Here is a 16,751-nt window from a genome sequence, read left to right as displayed (position 1 = left end):
AATATTGTAATACTGTAATCATGGTGTGTAAATAAATTTTGGAATTTATTTATTTTTAGTTTGCATTATTTTTTATAGTTGTATTGTTATTTTTATGGTTTTTATTCTGGAATATTTTCTTTTGAAAGATATCAACTTATTTTAGATACAAAGGGTACATGTGCAGGTTTGTTACATGGGTATATTGCATGCTAACTTTAGGATTTTAGAAATTAAGGGTAAAAGTATAAAATAACTATAATTATAAAATATGTTAACATGTACACAATATAAAATGAAGTTATTTTTATGATTAATAACATAAAGTATGTGTGTGTGTGTGTGTGTGTGTGTGTGTGTGTGTGTAGGAGCAATAAAGGAATAGCGTTTTAGTACGTTATTGAAGTTATTATTAGGTTAAAATATACTGCTATAGCTATAAAATATTTTGTGTAAGCTTCATGGTAACCATAAAAAATACCCATAGAAGATACAAAAAAACAAAAAATAAAATCAAGTTATGTCACTAAAAAGTCAAAAAGGAAGAAAGCAAGAAAGGAAAGGAGGTTCAAGAAAACTTGTCCTGCAAGAGATTCACTTTAGATTTAAGGATACATACAATCAGAAAGTGAAAGTATGGAAAAATATATTCCATGCTCATATTGTTAGGATTTGTGTCCCCACCCAAAGTCTCATCTTAAATTGTAATCCCCTAAATCCCCATAATCCCCACATGTCAAGGGAAAGACCAGATCAAGGTAATTTAATCGTGGGGATAGTTTTCCCATGCTGTTCTTGTGAAAGTGGCAGTTCTCTTGAGATCTGATGGTTTTATAAGTGTTTGGTAGTTCCTCTTGTGTTCATTTTCCTTCCTGCCGTCTTATAAGACAGGAAGGAGAATGTAATAATACGTTACATTAACAAACGGGAAGATAACAATCACAGGATCATCTCAATAAATGCGAAATGTCATTTTACAAAATTAGAACTCTTTCATGAAAAAATACGCAGCAAATTAGGATTAGGAGGAAATTAATTCAACAGAATACATATCATACTCAATGGTGAACACCTAAAGCTTTTCCTTCAAGTTGAAGAACAAGATAAGGATGCCCACTCACTGCTTTTATTGAGCATAGTCCTAGAAGTCCTGGCTGGAGCAGTTAGGCAAAAGAAAAAAAAAAAAGGAAGAAAATGCATCCAAATAAGAAATAAAGAAGTAAAATTATCTTTGTTCACAGATGACACTATAATATATATAGAAAACCTTAATGTCTCTGACATATATGCACACACACAAAACTGTTAGAACTAACAAATTTAGCAAAATTTCAGGATACAAAAATCAGCAAAAAATTAATTACACTTCTATGGACTAATTATTAACTATCATAAATAAATTAAGAACACAATTTTATCTATAATACACGAAAAAGGATAAAATAGCATAAGAATAAACTTAAGAGGGCAAAAAACATGTAACTTAAAACTATAAAACATTCTTGAAAGAGAAAAAAGGCACAAATAAATAAGAAAGACATTTTACATTCATGGAACATCAATAAAATGTCCATACTATCCAAAGTAGTCTACAGATTCAATACAATCCCTACCAAAATTCCAAAGATATTTTTACAAAAATTGAAAAAACAATGCTGGAATTCGTATGGCACCAAAGGATGCCAAATAGCCAAAACAATCTTGAGAAAGAATACAAAATGGCAGAGGTTCTCACTTCCTGATTTCACAGTATAGTACAAAGCTATAGTAATCAAAAGTGTATGGTGCTGGCATAAAGGCATGTATAAACCGATGAAACATAATAAGGCTGTGAAAAAATCGCATGCACACATGGTCAAACGATCTTTGAAAAGGGTGCGTGTGGAAAATAATCTTCAACAAATGGTCTTTAGAAAACTGGGTATTCACATGCAAAAGAGTGTCATTTTATAATGAGCAAGCATTTGGCATATATCTGAAAGATGTCTTGAGGTAGTAGAAAATTCAGAACTTAGCTGAGGTACAGTCACTGAAGATATCATAAAATGTAAAATATTCTATTCTCAACCAGTATGCTACACTGCTTTAACTTACAATATATAATTATATGGCATTAAAATTCTGATACATCAGTCTAGTGGCAAACCGTAAGTAGGAACAGATAAATATGTTAAATCTGCTTATGCAACAATTACTCTAATGGGAGTAGGAAATAGTGCATGTTCCCAAGGATTCTCATCATTTTAAGAATGCCCCAGGAATTCCCTGTTAGTCACAAGTAAATTATCTTTCACTAGTAACTGAGAGACCCTGAAAGGCCTTGAATTCCTTTAGTTTTCACTAAGGCAGTTCCTGACAGTAGAGCTTCAGCAACATCTTGGATTGCAAACATTCTACTGACCGTTATATTGACTATAATAACAAAAGAATGAAGACAAGTTCACATTCTAAGGAAGACTCTGGACCACTTTCCACAATATTTTCCACACAGGAAACTATTTTCAAGAAGGTAACCCCTACTCATCATCAGGAATCAATTTGTTCAGCTCTACGATAATGTTTTCACTGAATCAGTAAGACAATCAATAATATATTTTCCTTTGTTTCTTCTGAAATCCCTTTATTGTATGAGAAAGTAATGGTATAATTTAAAAAGCAAGGATTTAGAAAACTGAAAAAATAAAATTGGATCTTTATCTTACACTACACATAAAAATCTACTCAAAGTTGATTAAAGACTTAACACCCAAACCATAAAACCCCTAGAGGAAAACATGGGAAAAATACTTCATTAGTTTTGACAATGATTTCTTGGATATGACACCAAAAGCACACACAACAAAAGCAAAAATAGACAAGTGGGACTATGTCAAACTAAGAAGCCTCTATGCAGCAAATAAAACAATTAACAGAGTGAAAAGGAAAACTACAGAATGGGAGAAAATATTTACAAACCATATGTTTGATAAGGAATTAATATCCAAAACATACAAGGAATTTCTATAACTCAATAGCAATGAACAAACACACAAAACAGACAAACAAAACCCCAATACAACCTGATTAAAAAATAGGCAAAAGACGAATAGACATTTTTCCAAATAAGACATACAAATGGCCAACAGGTATATGAAAAGATGCTCACCATCAGGGAAATGCAAATAAAACCACAATGAGATATCACATTATACTTGTTAGGATGGCTATTACCCAAACCAGAAAATAACAAGTCTTGGTGAGGATGTGGAGAAATGGAAATTTATGAGCACTGTTGGTCAGGATGTAAGATGATACAGCCACTATAGAAAATAGTATGGGGGTTTCTCAAAAAATTAAAAATAGAACTACCATCTGATCTAGCAATACCACTTCTCAGTATTTATCCAAAAGAATTGGAAATAGGATATTGAAGAGATTATTTGCACTTGGATGTTCATTGTAGCATTATTTGCATTATTCACATCATTCAATAGATAGAAACAACATAAATGTCCTTTAATTGATAAATGAATAAAGAAAATATGGTATAGTATGAGCTCACTTATATGTAGAATCTAAAAATGTTGAATTCATAGAAATAGAAAGTACAATGGTGATTGCCAGAGACTGGTCAGGAATGGGGATAGACAGAAAAAAGAAAAACATTGGTCAAAGGGTACAAACTTACAATTTGATAAGAGGAATAAATTCTGGTGATCTATTGCATAGCATGGTGACTACAGTTAATAATAACATTTTTAAAAACAACTAAATGAGAAGATTTTCGATTTCTTACCACAAAGAAATGATAAATATTTGAGGTAATAGATATGCTAATTTGTCTAATGTGATCATTCCACAATGTATACATGTATCAAAACACTACATTGTACCTGATAAATATATACTATTATCTGTCAATTAAAAATACAATAAAGGAAAACGATATATATATGTAGATATTATGGAATATTTAATTTTATAAAAGAAGGAAATTTTGTCATATGGTACAACATAGATGAACCTTGAGGACTTTATGATAAATGAAATAAGCCAGCCACAGAGTACAAATTCTGCATGATTCCACTTAGATAAGGTACAAAAAGTAAACTCATAGAAGCAGAAAGTAGTCAGAGGTTGCAGGGAGAGAGAAATGAAAAGTTGCTCTTCAATGAGTATAAAGTTTCAGATAAGATGAAAAAGTTCTAGAGAACTGTTCTATAATAATGCATATGTAATTAACAGTAATGTACTGTACACATAAAATTTTGTTGCTTAGTAATAGTTGCAATAGAATAAAGGAAAACATCATATGTCACATTCAGGACGTGTATCCCAGAACTTAAAAACAAAAGAAAACAATAAATCACATTAGAAATAAAAAAAAGTAAATATCATATAAAATGTTGTGAGACCACATAGTTTTGGTTAAAAGCATGCACTATTTAGTGAGAATGTCTGGATTTGAATCCCCAAATAGCGGTGTGATATTGGGCAGGAAACTCATCCCCTTTGTGCTTTATTTTCCTTCTCTGTATTTGGAGATAATAATAGTATTTACTTCGTATTTTTTATATAATTTAAATAAATAATTTAAAATATGAACAGTGCTTAGAACGGTATCTGGAACATATATTTTGGCTATTATTTTCAGAATTAAGAATAAATTTTTACTTTTTACTTTCAAAATTACCAAAAAACCCTCCAAATTATTATAGGTGTTTTTTCTTATCCAATCTAGAATATCACATTTCAGATTTCAGACGCTTCGGTGTCAATCTGGCTTTGTTTTGGGTTTATGTACTGAAAAATACTATCTTGTACATAATGATTCTTTGAATGTACTTAACAATCCCTACTAAATTATAATGAGTAGAGGCAGTGCTGGAACCTATTTTGACATTTTGTGCCAAAGTCCATGACTCTTAAAATTAAATAGCTTCAGCTCGCAAAATTTTCAGTTCTTGTATCTTTATTCCACAAACCTCCATCATTCTCCCACTGTAAGAGGAAAAGGCAGTAGAAAAGGTATAACTCACAGTTGGAAGCCACCTTTAGGTGTTCTTTCTCAGACAAGATCCCGCCAGAACTTGGAGAGAAAGGGCCTGTGCCATAGAGGTTGGCACTTAGAGGCTGTAATATACCATAACTCTAGGACTGAAGTCTATCTGAGAGAATCTCACCACATATAGCCTCCATAAGAGTGACCAAATTGAGCTTTGGGGTTAACACAAGTTAGAAGGCAGCAGTGATTCACCCAGGCTTAGGAGCACTTGAGTTGGGCTAAACTTAAGGAGGCAGAGAGCTGTAAAAGCATGTGACAGCTCCTGTAGTGGCAGCAGGGAACAGCCATTGAGGCTTTAGAGTGCCTACATTCATTCTCTCTTTACCACCCTAAAATTATCCGGATTATTTTCCATTGATATAGTAAATTCTACTCCCCTGTGTTAGTCTCTGCGTGTGCATGCGCATTGCTTGCAGCATTCTGATCGGTATTTCATTTGGTCAGCCTAAAGGGCAAGGTAACTGATTTGTCAAAGAGGCTATAAATATGTCCTATTTAACATTTTCAACAACAAAAGGATATATATATATATTTATTTATTTTATTTTATTTTTTTTTTTTTGAGACGGAGTCTCGCTCTGTCGCCCAGGCTGGAGCGCAGTGGCCGGATCTCGCCTCACTGCAAGCTTGGCCTCCCGGGTTTACGCCATTCTCCTGCCTCAGCCTCCTGAGCAACTAGGACTACAGGCGCCGGCCACCTCGTCCGGCTAGTTTTTTTTTTTTTTTTTTGTATTAACAAAAAGGTATTTATTGAGCATTTACTGGATTCTATTTGTTAAATATGTGATTCATTAATGTAGAAGTTAGTAGCATATTTTTTGCTATCCATAAGAAAATACAGATCTTTCAATATAAAAAATGGGCAACTATAAGGAGTGAATAAAGATGTAGTCATACTGAATGCTTTCCATTTTTCATTACGAGTGACTCATATATTTTCCACTGCTTGAATATTCCATGTCTTACATCTAAATGTGTGGCCCTCTCGGGATCTAGAATGACGTTTTAAAACCTAAAAACAATTTTATTCCTACCCTAACAACCCACTTGAACAATTTTGAGTCAGCTGCAGTAGCAAATGAAGAGCCGTACAGTGCATTATAAAGGAACACAAAAGCGCTGGGAAACAGAGCCTGAGGTAGAGTCTCCTTTCTTATCACTATACAATTCTGGTCAGAAAAGATACTCAGTGTTCCTCAGCTGTAGAAAAGAGAGAATCATTCTACCTTTTCAGCGTTCTTGCAGATATTAAATGAGATAATATTTAAGGCCATAGTTTGGAAAATATAATGTGCTTATACAAATGTTAGATGTGATTATGTGTTTCTTTTGGATGCCTATATATATTCAAGAGACTATATAGAAGAAATGAAAATAAAATGAAATTTCCAATCATTAAGGCAGTGCATAGTGGCAGCTTTAATGTCTACCAAAATTAGAGCTCTAATTATACAGATTAATTCTCCATGATGATCAAACGAACTAGGAATTTTTACCATAAATGTATTGCGATAAAGTTACACTAAGAAGAATGTAACCAACCACATCATTAAAACTGAAAGAATTCAGCAAATTGCCTGGTCTCTGGAGGGACAGACATTCTCTCTTCTTTTAATTTAGACTCATTCAATGTTTCTAAGAGAAATTTTCTGGCCAATGCAAATCTGTAAGACTGGGAACGGCCTTTTTAAGTAGTGTAAGTACTATCATATGTTATAAAAACACAAGTTTTAAAAAATTGGCATATTTTGCTAATCTTTCTCCACTCTGGAGCTGTCTTTTTTTTTTTTTTTAGAGTCAAGCACAATATATTAAATTCAAAGTGTGAAAGGAAAATAAGTTTATTGTTAAATTTGATAAAACTTTTATAGTGACAGGCAACATTAAATAGATTTAATCATCCCTAAAGTATGAGTTGAATTTTCTGGTGCTTTGTTGAGAGTTTTTACAAGGAATCTGTTCAATTAAGAAATAGGATTACTACTTAGTCATGTAAAAAATACTTATCTGAAATACTGAGGGCACAGTTAAGTGTTTGGAACTAGATATTTGCATACCTACCTGAGAGGCATGGGAAATCTCTGTGTCTTTCTTCTGTACTGGAGGTTTTCCATCTGCAGTCATTTCAATCATACAAACAACTCCAGGGCTGCCAATAGGCATTGTGTGGCTAAACCTAAAACAGAAGAGGCCATTATGATATGTGTTATTGGCAAGAAAGGGGTAACTTCACACGTGGATAGTAAGTGCTTCTTCATTGAGAGAGGTACTTTCTGGATCACAACAATCCTGAAATATGGCCCCAGCCAAGTGTGGACATTTTCAAGTAGATAAAGGATGTATTTCTTTTCTAACACTGCGTTTTATTTTCCTTCTCTCCTACTGACTTTAAAACTGGACGTGGAATACTTTCAGAAAGTTAAACCTCCCACAGAATAAAAAGAACTTCATGTATATAAGTAGATATTGATAAATTTTAAGTGCTAACTGGGGTTGACATATGGTCTCACTCATGTAGGAGATTGTTGGACAAGTAACATCAATGTTAAATGATGCTAAACTCCCTAGGTAAAAATTTCCCCTCCCTGGCCTACAGGGAAATTGAAATGGAATAAGAAATGAAAGGCTGCATACCCCTGAGTAGTGAGATTACACTGTGATACAGTTATCAGAACTCAGAAAGCACGCTGCTAATGTACCGGCTGGTACTGTATCTCAGAGATAAAGAAAAGTATAAGGTTAAGGGAGTTTGTAGAATGAATAGCAGAAATGGTCAATACACAACTGAAAATTTATCACAGTTTATAGAATGATGCAATCATATGAAAAGGTACATATACTAAGGTACTTGGCATACTTTTTAAACAGTTTATTTAGAATTTTTAAAAAATTTCAAACAATATTACCCCGGCACCTGTTGTAACAATAGTAACTTGCATTGTTATAAAGTTTATTTCATAGAGATAATACAAATACGTTCACTGATATTAACAGTGGCTATTTCTGCATACTGAGAGTGTGGATGATTTCATTTCTCATTCTTGCTTATTTGTATTTTTTAAATTTTGGACAATGATCACACTTTTTTTTACTTTTCATTTTGACCAGACTTTCTTGTTTGCCTGGGCCTGAGGCATTTCCCAGGACATGGGACTTCCAGTTTTTTCTTTTTCTTTTTTTTTTTTTTTGAGACAGAGTCTTGCTCAGTCGCCCAGGCTGGAGTGCGGTAGCGAGATCTCGGCTCACTGCAAGCTCCGCCTCCCGGGTTCACGCCATTGTCCTGCCTCAGCCTCCGGAGTAACTGGGACTACAGGTGCCCACCATCACGCCTGGCTAATTTTTTTGTATTTTTAGTAGAGACGGGGTTTCACTGCGTGAGCTAGGATGGTCTCGATCTCCCGACCTCGTGATCCACCCGCTTAGCCTCCCAAAGTGCTGGGATTACAGGTGTAAGCCACCGTGCCCTGCAGGACTTTCAGTTTTAAAACCAGAGAAGTTTCTGGCAGACCTGGAGAAGCTGGTCATTTTATTTTTCAAACAAAAAGTCAATTTTATTAAACAATTATTGGTTAAATAGTAATAATTTTTCTTAAAATAACTTTGTCGACTTAATTGAATTAAAAAACAAAAACAAAAAAACCCTAAGTTTCCTCTTTCTCTTACCCCTCTTAAAGGCACAGCTGTGGGCTGGTTCCTTCTCCTCGCCTACTAGGTAATAAGAATCTGATATGATCCTTCCAATAAATCATTCCACTACCTTTTTGGCTTCCACTTTAGTTTACCAAGGTCATTTCTAATTCTGATGAGATCACTGTTAAAAATTCTTGAATTCTAAGAATTTCCCACTTAGTGTGAATTTTGTACTGTAAAAATATATGAAGCATATTTGCCATCAGTGTGGATATGGCCAGGTTGATATGTATGGAGGCTTTTATACTGGAGATGGAGAGAATTGCTCTCAGGAAATGCACAAGATCTCTGCTTTTCTCATTCAGAGCTTGTTGAAATCTAACTTGGAACTGAAGCTCCACCAAAGTAAGCTATTCACTCTATTTGCTTTCTGTTATTCCTTCTTTTCTCCCCCTGACCCTTCCACAAATGATGGTTTATATTATCTCCCTGGTTTATGAACTATGTTGGAAATTGATATGCTAAGTCTCCCAGAATTTTTTCCACATGTTGATTCTTATGTTCACTTTTATGATGTCTCATGCTTGCTTATAGACCAAATTGTGTCATAAGAAACAAAAAACCCTATAAACAAATGAGATATTATGCCACATAAATCATTTGAGGAAAAGCCTAAGAGCATATCCCTTATGCCTCTCAAGTATTGCTGAGTCTAATGATTTAAAGACTTAAGGATCATATTTTGAGATAATCTGTTGACTGGCTGAGTGATCTTAGGCAAACCACTTAACCTTTCTTCCCTGAAGTGTGATTATGCACGGAAGGGAGATAATCATTCTAAGCTCATAAATGGTTAGTGAGAATCACATTATTTAATGTACATAAATCATTCAGTGTTAATATTAAAATCCAAGTTAAAGCAATTATTTGCTGACTAGACAGGGATCTCTAAAGAGATTTTTGTAAAAATAAATTACACAGTCAAGTTGAAGTGTTCATCCACTTCTACTAATATTGCTCATAATGGAATTCAAAATCAAATACTCAAGTTGCATTATTTTAAAAACTAAAATTCGATGAAACGGACTTTTTTTTCAGTGTCCTTAACATTTTTGCACTTTAGATTTACAATTTTTAGGTATACTTAGCAATATTGGTGGAAACATTCTGATTTGGAAAAGACAATTTATTTGTAGATTTTTAGAAGACCTGCCCAAATGGAAGTTCAGGTTATCTAAAACACATGAAAGGGCTGCAAAAAGGTAAAAAAAAGAAGAGTTCATTTCTTAATTAATTAAATCAAGTAATTTAAATAATTTATCCAGCTCTTAAACAATAGAATAATAATAACACAGAAAGACATTTGTGTGAAATAGAAAAAGAGATACATGTAATTTGAATTTCATAAGATAATTTTAATAAAAATATGCAGAGGATAATACCAGAGCTACTTCTACTAATATTAACAGTGGCTATCTCTGTATCCTCGTGATATGGGAGGCAGGCAGGGAAATGCTGGGTAGAGAAGGGCAGGGTTCCTGGCAAGGGCTCCACCCTTGGGCCTATGCCCACGAACCTAAATGAGAACAGACACTCCTATTTTCATGCACAAATATTGCATTTTCCAAGACCACTCTGGCCCACCATACCGCCTATCCTGTGCCCACATAAACCTGAGACCTTAGCAGGCACACACAGAAGCAGCTGAATGTCGAGACCAATAGACTAGCAGACCAGCCATGGTGGAACAATATAGCAGAGAAAGAGAGAATAGTACTGATGTCTGGATGCCAAGCAGAGTTTGGCTGGGGGCTGTCAGAGAAGAGTCCAGCCCCTGGGTGGCCCGACTCCAGGGGAAGACCATCTTCCCACTCCATCCCCACTTCCAGCTCCCTTCCATCTTGCTGAGAGCCACCTCCAGCACTCAGTAAAACCTTGCACTCTTCCTTTGAGCCTGTATATGATCTGATTCTTCTGGGACACTGGGCAAGAGCTCAGGATACAGAAGGCTGTCACACTGGCCCCCTGCCCTTGCAATAGGGCAGAGGGTCCATTGAGCTGATTAACATGTAAGCCACCCACAGAGAACAAAGCTAAAGGAGCACACTGTAACACATGCCCACTTGGGTTTTGGGAGTCACAGACACCCACCCCTAGATGCTACCACGGGGCCGAGAGCCCAGAGCACTCGCCCTGGCCTCTGTACCTGCCTATCTGCATGCTACTTCTAGGGATTTGAGCTGCAAGGTGACCAAACAGGGGAGCCATATCCTTGTCACACGTCCTGTGAGGGGAATCGGGGAACTTTCCTGTTTCACTGGGAATGAAGATGATTTTTTGTGTATGTGTGTGTGTAGAGATAGGGTCCCACTATGTTGCCCAGGCAGGTCTTGAACTCCTGCGCTTAAGTGATCCTTCTGCCTTTGCCTCCCAAAGAGCTGGGATTGTAGGCGTGAGCCTCTGTGCCTGGCCAGAGGATGATTTTTAAATTGTGTCTTTTGCTTATTTGTATTTTCTAAATTTTGGACACTGAACATATGTTTTTCAATCTTATCTCTTAAGGAATTCAGCTTTTATTAACAAAACAATAATTAAAGAATTTTCCAACGTTTTTCTGTTGTTTCCTGGATTCCATTCCTTCCTTCCAGGTACACCTATGTACATAATAGCCAAGATTTGAAAGTAACTTAAGTGTTCAACAATAGATGAATAGATCAAGAAAATGTGGTACATATACACACAATGGAGTACTGTTCAGCCATAAAATAGAATGAGATCCTGTCATTTGGAACAACATGGATGGAACTGGAGGTCATTATGTTAGGTAAAATAAACCAGGCATAGAAAGACAAACTTTCTCACTTGTTTGTGGGAACTAAAAATTAGAACAATTGAACTCACGAAGATAGATAGTAGAATGGTTACCATAGGCTGGGAAGTATAGTAGGGGTCTGAGGAGCTGGAAAGATTGTTACTGGGTACAAAAATACAGTTAGAATAAGATCTACTACTTGATAGCACAACAGGGTGACTATAGTCAATAATAACTGTATGCTTTAAAATAAAAAACACAATTGGATTATTTGTAACACAAAGGATGAATGCTTGTGTTGATGGATACCCCATTTTAAACTGATGTGATTTACACATTGTGTATTTGTGTCAAAACATCCCATATATCCCATAAATACAGACAACCACTATGGACCCTCAAAACTTAAAAATTAAAAAAAAAATTCCTCAAACTTTGGAAAATTTTTACCTGAATCATCTTGAATATTGCTTTTTGGTATTCTCTGCATGATATGGTTTGGCTGTGTTTCCACCCAAATCCCATCTTGAATTGTAGTTCCCATAATCCCCATATGTCATGAGAGGAAACCAGTAGGAGGTAATTGAATCATGGAGGTGGTTACTTCCATGCTGTTCTTGTGATAGTGAGTCAGTTCTCATGAGATCTGATGGTTTATAAGGGGCTTTTCCCCCTCTTTACTCTGCACTTTTCCTTCTTGCCATCACATGAAGAAGGACATGTTTGCTTCTCCTTCTGCCATAATTTTAAATTTCCTAAGGCCTCCCCAGTCATGTGGAACTGTGAGTCAATTAAACCTCTTTCCTTTATAAATTAGCTAGTCTGGGACAGTCCTTTATAGCAACATGAGAATGGACTAATACACTGAACACTGAAATCTCTATTCGTAGAACTTATGTTAGACATTTTTTGGAAAGCTGTTAAGCAGGCCTCTAAACTTCTTAATCTTGCTTTTACTCTTAAAAAAAAATTCTCTTAATTTTCTGTCTGACTTTCTTCTTAGGTGTCATTTTTTTCTTCAACTGTTTTTAGACTAGAGTTTATCCTATCTACTGAATTTTAAATGTCTATGATTTTTTTATTCTCAAGATTTTGAATATATTTCTTTTTTTGTGTTTAATTTCTGCTTGTTATGCTTTTATAACTTTTCCCCTATTTTAACTACTATTTTAGTATACTTTCTTGTAAAATGTTATTTTTAATTGAAAATATTGGAATTCAGTTTCCACTCTTTAAATGAGGAACAATAAGTGTTATCAAAGTTTGAATCACTTTTTTTTTTTACTTTTATTTTAGGTTCGGGGTACATGTTGCAGTTTGTTATATAGGTAAATTGTGTGTCATGGTGTATAGATTATTTCATCGCCCGGATAGTAAGCATAGTACTGTTAGGTAGTCTTTTTGACTCTCATCATCCTCCCATCCTCTACCCTCAAGTAGGCTCCAGTGTCTGTTGTTTCCTTCTTTGTGTTCCTTTTGAGCTAAGCACTTAATGTTTAGCTCCCACTTGTAAGTGAGATCATGTGGTATTTGGTTTTCTGTTCCTGCATTAGTCCACTTAGGATAATGTCCTCCAACTCCAACCATTTTGTTGAAAAAGACATGATCTCCTCTTTTTCTGGTTGTGTAGTATTCCATGGTATATATTTACCACATTTTATTTATTCAGTCTACCGCTGATAGGCATTTAGGTTGATTCCATGCCTTTCCTATTGTGAATAGTGCTGTGATGAACATATGTGTGCATATGTCTTTTTGGCAGAACAATCTATATTCCTTTGGGGATGTACCCAATAATGGGATTACTGGGTCAAATGGTAATTCTGTTTCAAGTTCTTTGGGAAATTGTCGAACTTCTTTCCACAATGGCTGAACTAACTTATATTCCCTGCAGCAGTGTATAAGAGTTCCTGTTTCTCCACAACCTTGCCAACATCTGTTATTTTTTGACTTTTTAATAATAACCATTCTGACTAGTGTGAGATGGTATCTCATTGTGATTTTGATTTGCATTTCTATAATAATTAGTGATGATGAACTTTGTTTTATATGCTTTTGGCCACATGTATGTCTTCTTTTGAAAAATGTCTGTTAAGTTTGGTTAAGTTCTTTGCCCACTTTTTAGTGAGGTTTTTTGTTTTTCACTTGTTAAGTTCCTTACTGAATCTGTATATTAGATCTTTGTCAGATGCATAGTTTGAAATATTTTCTTCTATCTTATAGGTTGTCTGTTTACTCTGTTGATAGTTTCTTTTGCTTTGCAGAAGCTCTTTGGTTTAATTAGGTCTTATTTGTCAACTTTTGTTTTTGATGCTATTGCCATGAAATCTTTGCCAGGGCCTATATTTAGAATGGTATTTCCTAAATTATCTTCCAGAGTTTTTATAGTTTTGGGTTTTACATTTAAGTCTTTAATCCATCTTCAGTTGACTTTTATATACAGTATAAGAAAGGGGTCTAGTTTCAATCTTCTGCATATGGCTAGCCACTTATCCCTGCACCATTTATTGAATAGGCAGTCCTTTCCCATCACTTTTTTTGTCAACTTTATTGAATATCAGATAGTTGTAGGTGTACAGCATTATTTCTGAGCTCTCTATTCTGTTCCATTGGTCTGTGTGTCTGTTTTTTTTGTACAAGTACCATGCTGTTTTGGTTACTGTAGGCTTGTAGTATAGTTTGAAGTTGAGTAACATAAAGCTTCCAGCTTTGCTCTTTTTGCTTTGGATTGCCATGGTTATCTTGGTTCTTTATTGGTTCTATATGAATTTTAAAATAGTTTTTTTCTAATTCTGTGAAGAATGTCATTTGTAGTTTGATAGAAATGGAATTGAATCTATAAATTGCTTTGGGCAGTATGGTCATATTAGCAATATTGACTCTTCTTAATCATGAGCATGGAATGATTTTTCCATTAGTTTGGGTCATTCCCAATTCCTTTCAACAGTGTTTGTGTGTTTGTAATTCTCCTTGTAGAGATCTTTTACCTCCCTGGTTAGCTGTATTCTTAGATATTATTCTTTTTGTGGGTCTTGTGAATAGGATTGCATTATTGATTTGGCTTTCATCTTGGATGTTTTTGGTGTATAGAAATGCTACTGATTTTTTTATGTGGATTTTTTTTTATCCTGAAACTGCAGAAATTGTTTATCAGATCTAGAAGCAGAGACTCCTAGGAGCAGATCTTTTGGGCAGAGACTATGAGGTTTTCTAGGTATAGAATCAATTGTCTGCAGAGAGAAATAGTTTGACTTTCTCTATTGTTACTTGGATGAATTTTATTTCTTTCTCTTGCCTGATTGCTCTGGCTAAGACTTCCAGTACTATGTTGGATGGCAGTGGTAAGAGTGGACATCCTTTTCTTGTTCTAGTTCTCAAGAGGAATGCTTCCATCCATTGCCTATTCAGTATGATGTTGGCTGTGGGTTTGTTATTAACGACTCTTACTATTTTGAAGTATGTTTTCTCAATGCCTAGTTTATTGAGGGGTTTTGACATGTAGTGATGTTGAATTTTATCAAAAGCCTTTTCTGCATCTATTGAGATAATCGTGTGGTTCTTGTCTTTAGTTCTATGTGATAAATCCCTTTTATTGATTTGCATATGTTTATGCAAATATTGCATCCCAAGGATAGAGCCTACTCCGTCATGGTGGATAAGCTTTGTGATGTGCTGCTGGATTCAGTTTGCCCATATTTTGTTGAGAATTTTTGCACTGATGTTCATCAAAGATATTGATCTGAAGTTTTCTGTTTTTGTTGCTGTGTATTTGCCAGGTTTTGATACCAGGATGATGCTTACCTCATAGAATGGATTAAGGAGGAGTCCGTTGTCCTCAACTTTTTGTAATAGTTTCAGTAGGAACAGTACCAGCTCTTCTTTATATTTCTGATATAATTTGTTTGTGAATCTATCTGGTACTGGGCTTTTTCTGGTTTTAGGCTTTCTATTACTGATTCAACTTTGAAACTCATTGGTCTGTTCAGGGATTCAATTTTTTCTTGGTCCAATCTTGCGAGATATGTGTATCCAAGAATTTATTTATTTCTTCTAGGTTTTCTAGTTTGTGTGCATAGTGGTGTTTGAAGTAGTCTCTGAGGGTTTTTGTTTTTCTGTGGGGTTGGTGGTAATGTTCCCTTTGTTATCTCTGATTATGTTTGAGTCTTTCTTTTTCTTTTTTTTAATTAGCCTACCTAGCAGTCTGTCAATCTTATTTATTCTTTTAAAAAAGAAACACATAGATTTTTTGATCTTTAGTGTGGTTTTTTACATCTCAATTTCCTTCAGTTCAGTTCTGATTTTGGTTATTTCTTGTCTTCTGCTAGATTTGCGGTTGGTTTGCTCTTATTTCTCCAGTTCCTCTAGATGTAGTGTTAGGTTGCTAATTTGAGGTCTATCTAACTTTTTGATGTGGGCATTTAGCACTATAACTTTCCCTCTTATCACTGCTTTAGCTGTGCCCCAAGAATTCTTATATGCTGTATCTTTATTCATATTTTCAAAGAATTTATTGATTTCTGCCTTAATTTCATTGTTTACCCAAAAGTCATTCAGGATCAGATTGTTTAATTTCCATGTGATTGTATGATTTTCTTAGCATCGATTTCTATTTTTATTGCACTGTGGTCCAATAGTATGGTTGGTAAGGTTTTGGTTGTTTAAATTTGCTGAGGATTGTTTTATGGCAAATTTTGTCATTTATTTTAGAGTAGGCACCATGCACAGATGAGAAGAATGTATATTCTGTTGTTTTTGGGTGGAGATACTTGTTAGGTCCATTTGGTCAAGTGTCAAGTTCAGGTCCTGAATATCTTTGTCAGTTTTCTGCCTCAGTGATCTGTCTAATACTCTCAGTGGGGCGTTTAAATCTCCCACTATTTTTGTATGGTTATCTAAAATTCTTCATAGGTCTCTAAGAACTTGCTTGATGAATCTGGGTCCTGTGATGGGTGCATATATATTTAGAATGATTAGGTCTTCTTTTGGAATTGAACCCTTTACCATTATGTAATGTTTATTTATCTTTTTTGATCATTATTGGTTTGAAGTCTGTTTTGTCTGAAATTAGAATAGTTACCCCTGCTTTTTTCCTTTTTCTATTTGCTTAGTAGATTTTTCCCTCTCTCTTTACTCTAAGCTTATGAGCATCATTGCATATAAGGTGGGTGTCTTGAATATTTGGTTCTTGTTTCTTTATCCAACTTGCTACTGTGTGCCCTTTAATTGAGGCATTTAGCCTGTTTACATTCAAGATTAATATTGATATGTGCAGATTTGATCCTGTCA

General features: G+C 34.9%; 1 protein-coding gene across 1 annotated transcript in view; it reads right to left on the bottom strand.

Annotated features, from left to right (window-relative positions):
* Positions 1-16,751, bottom strand: part of LOC135970601 (protein eyes shut homolog) — a 230,428-nt gene that overhangs the window by 7,892 nt on the left and 205,785 nt on the right. The window contains exon 4 of the mRNA XM_065543892.1: positions 7,085-7,199. Within this exon, the coding sequence (XP_065399964.1) occupies positions 7,085-7,199 (115 nt within the window). The remainder of the gene's footprint in view (positions 1-7,084; positions 7,200-16,751) is intronic.

Source organism: Macaca fascicularis, chromosome 4, assembly GCF_037993035.2.
Source record: "Macaca fascicularis isolate 582-1 chromosome 4, T2T-MFA8v1.1".
In the NCBI taxonomy this organism is placed as follows: Eukaryota; Metazoa; Chordata; class Mammalia; order Primates; family Cercopithecidae; genus Macaca; species Macaca fascicularis.
This window is presented reverse-complemented; position numbering and strand designations above follow the sequence as displayed.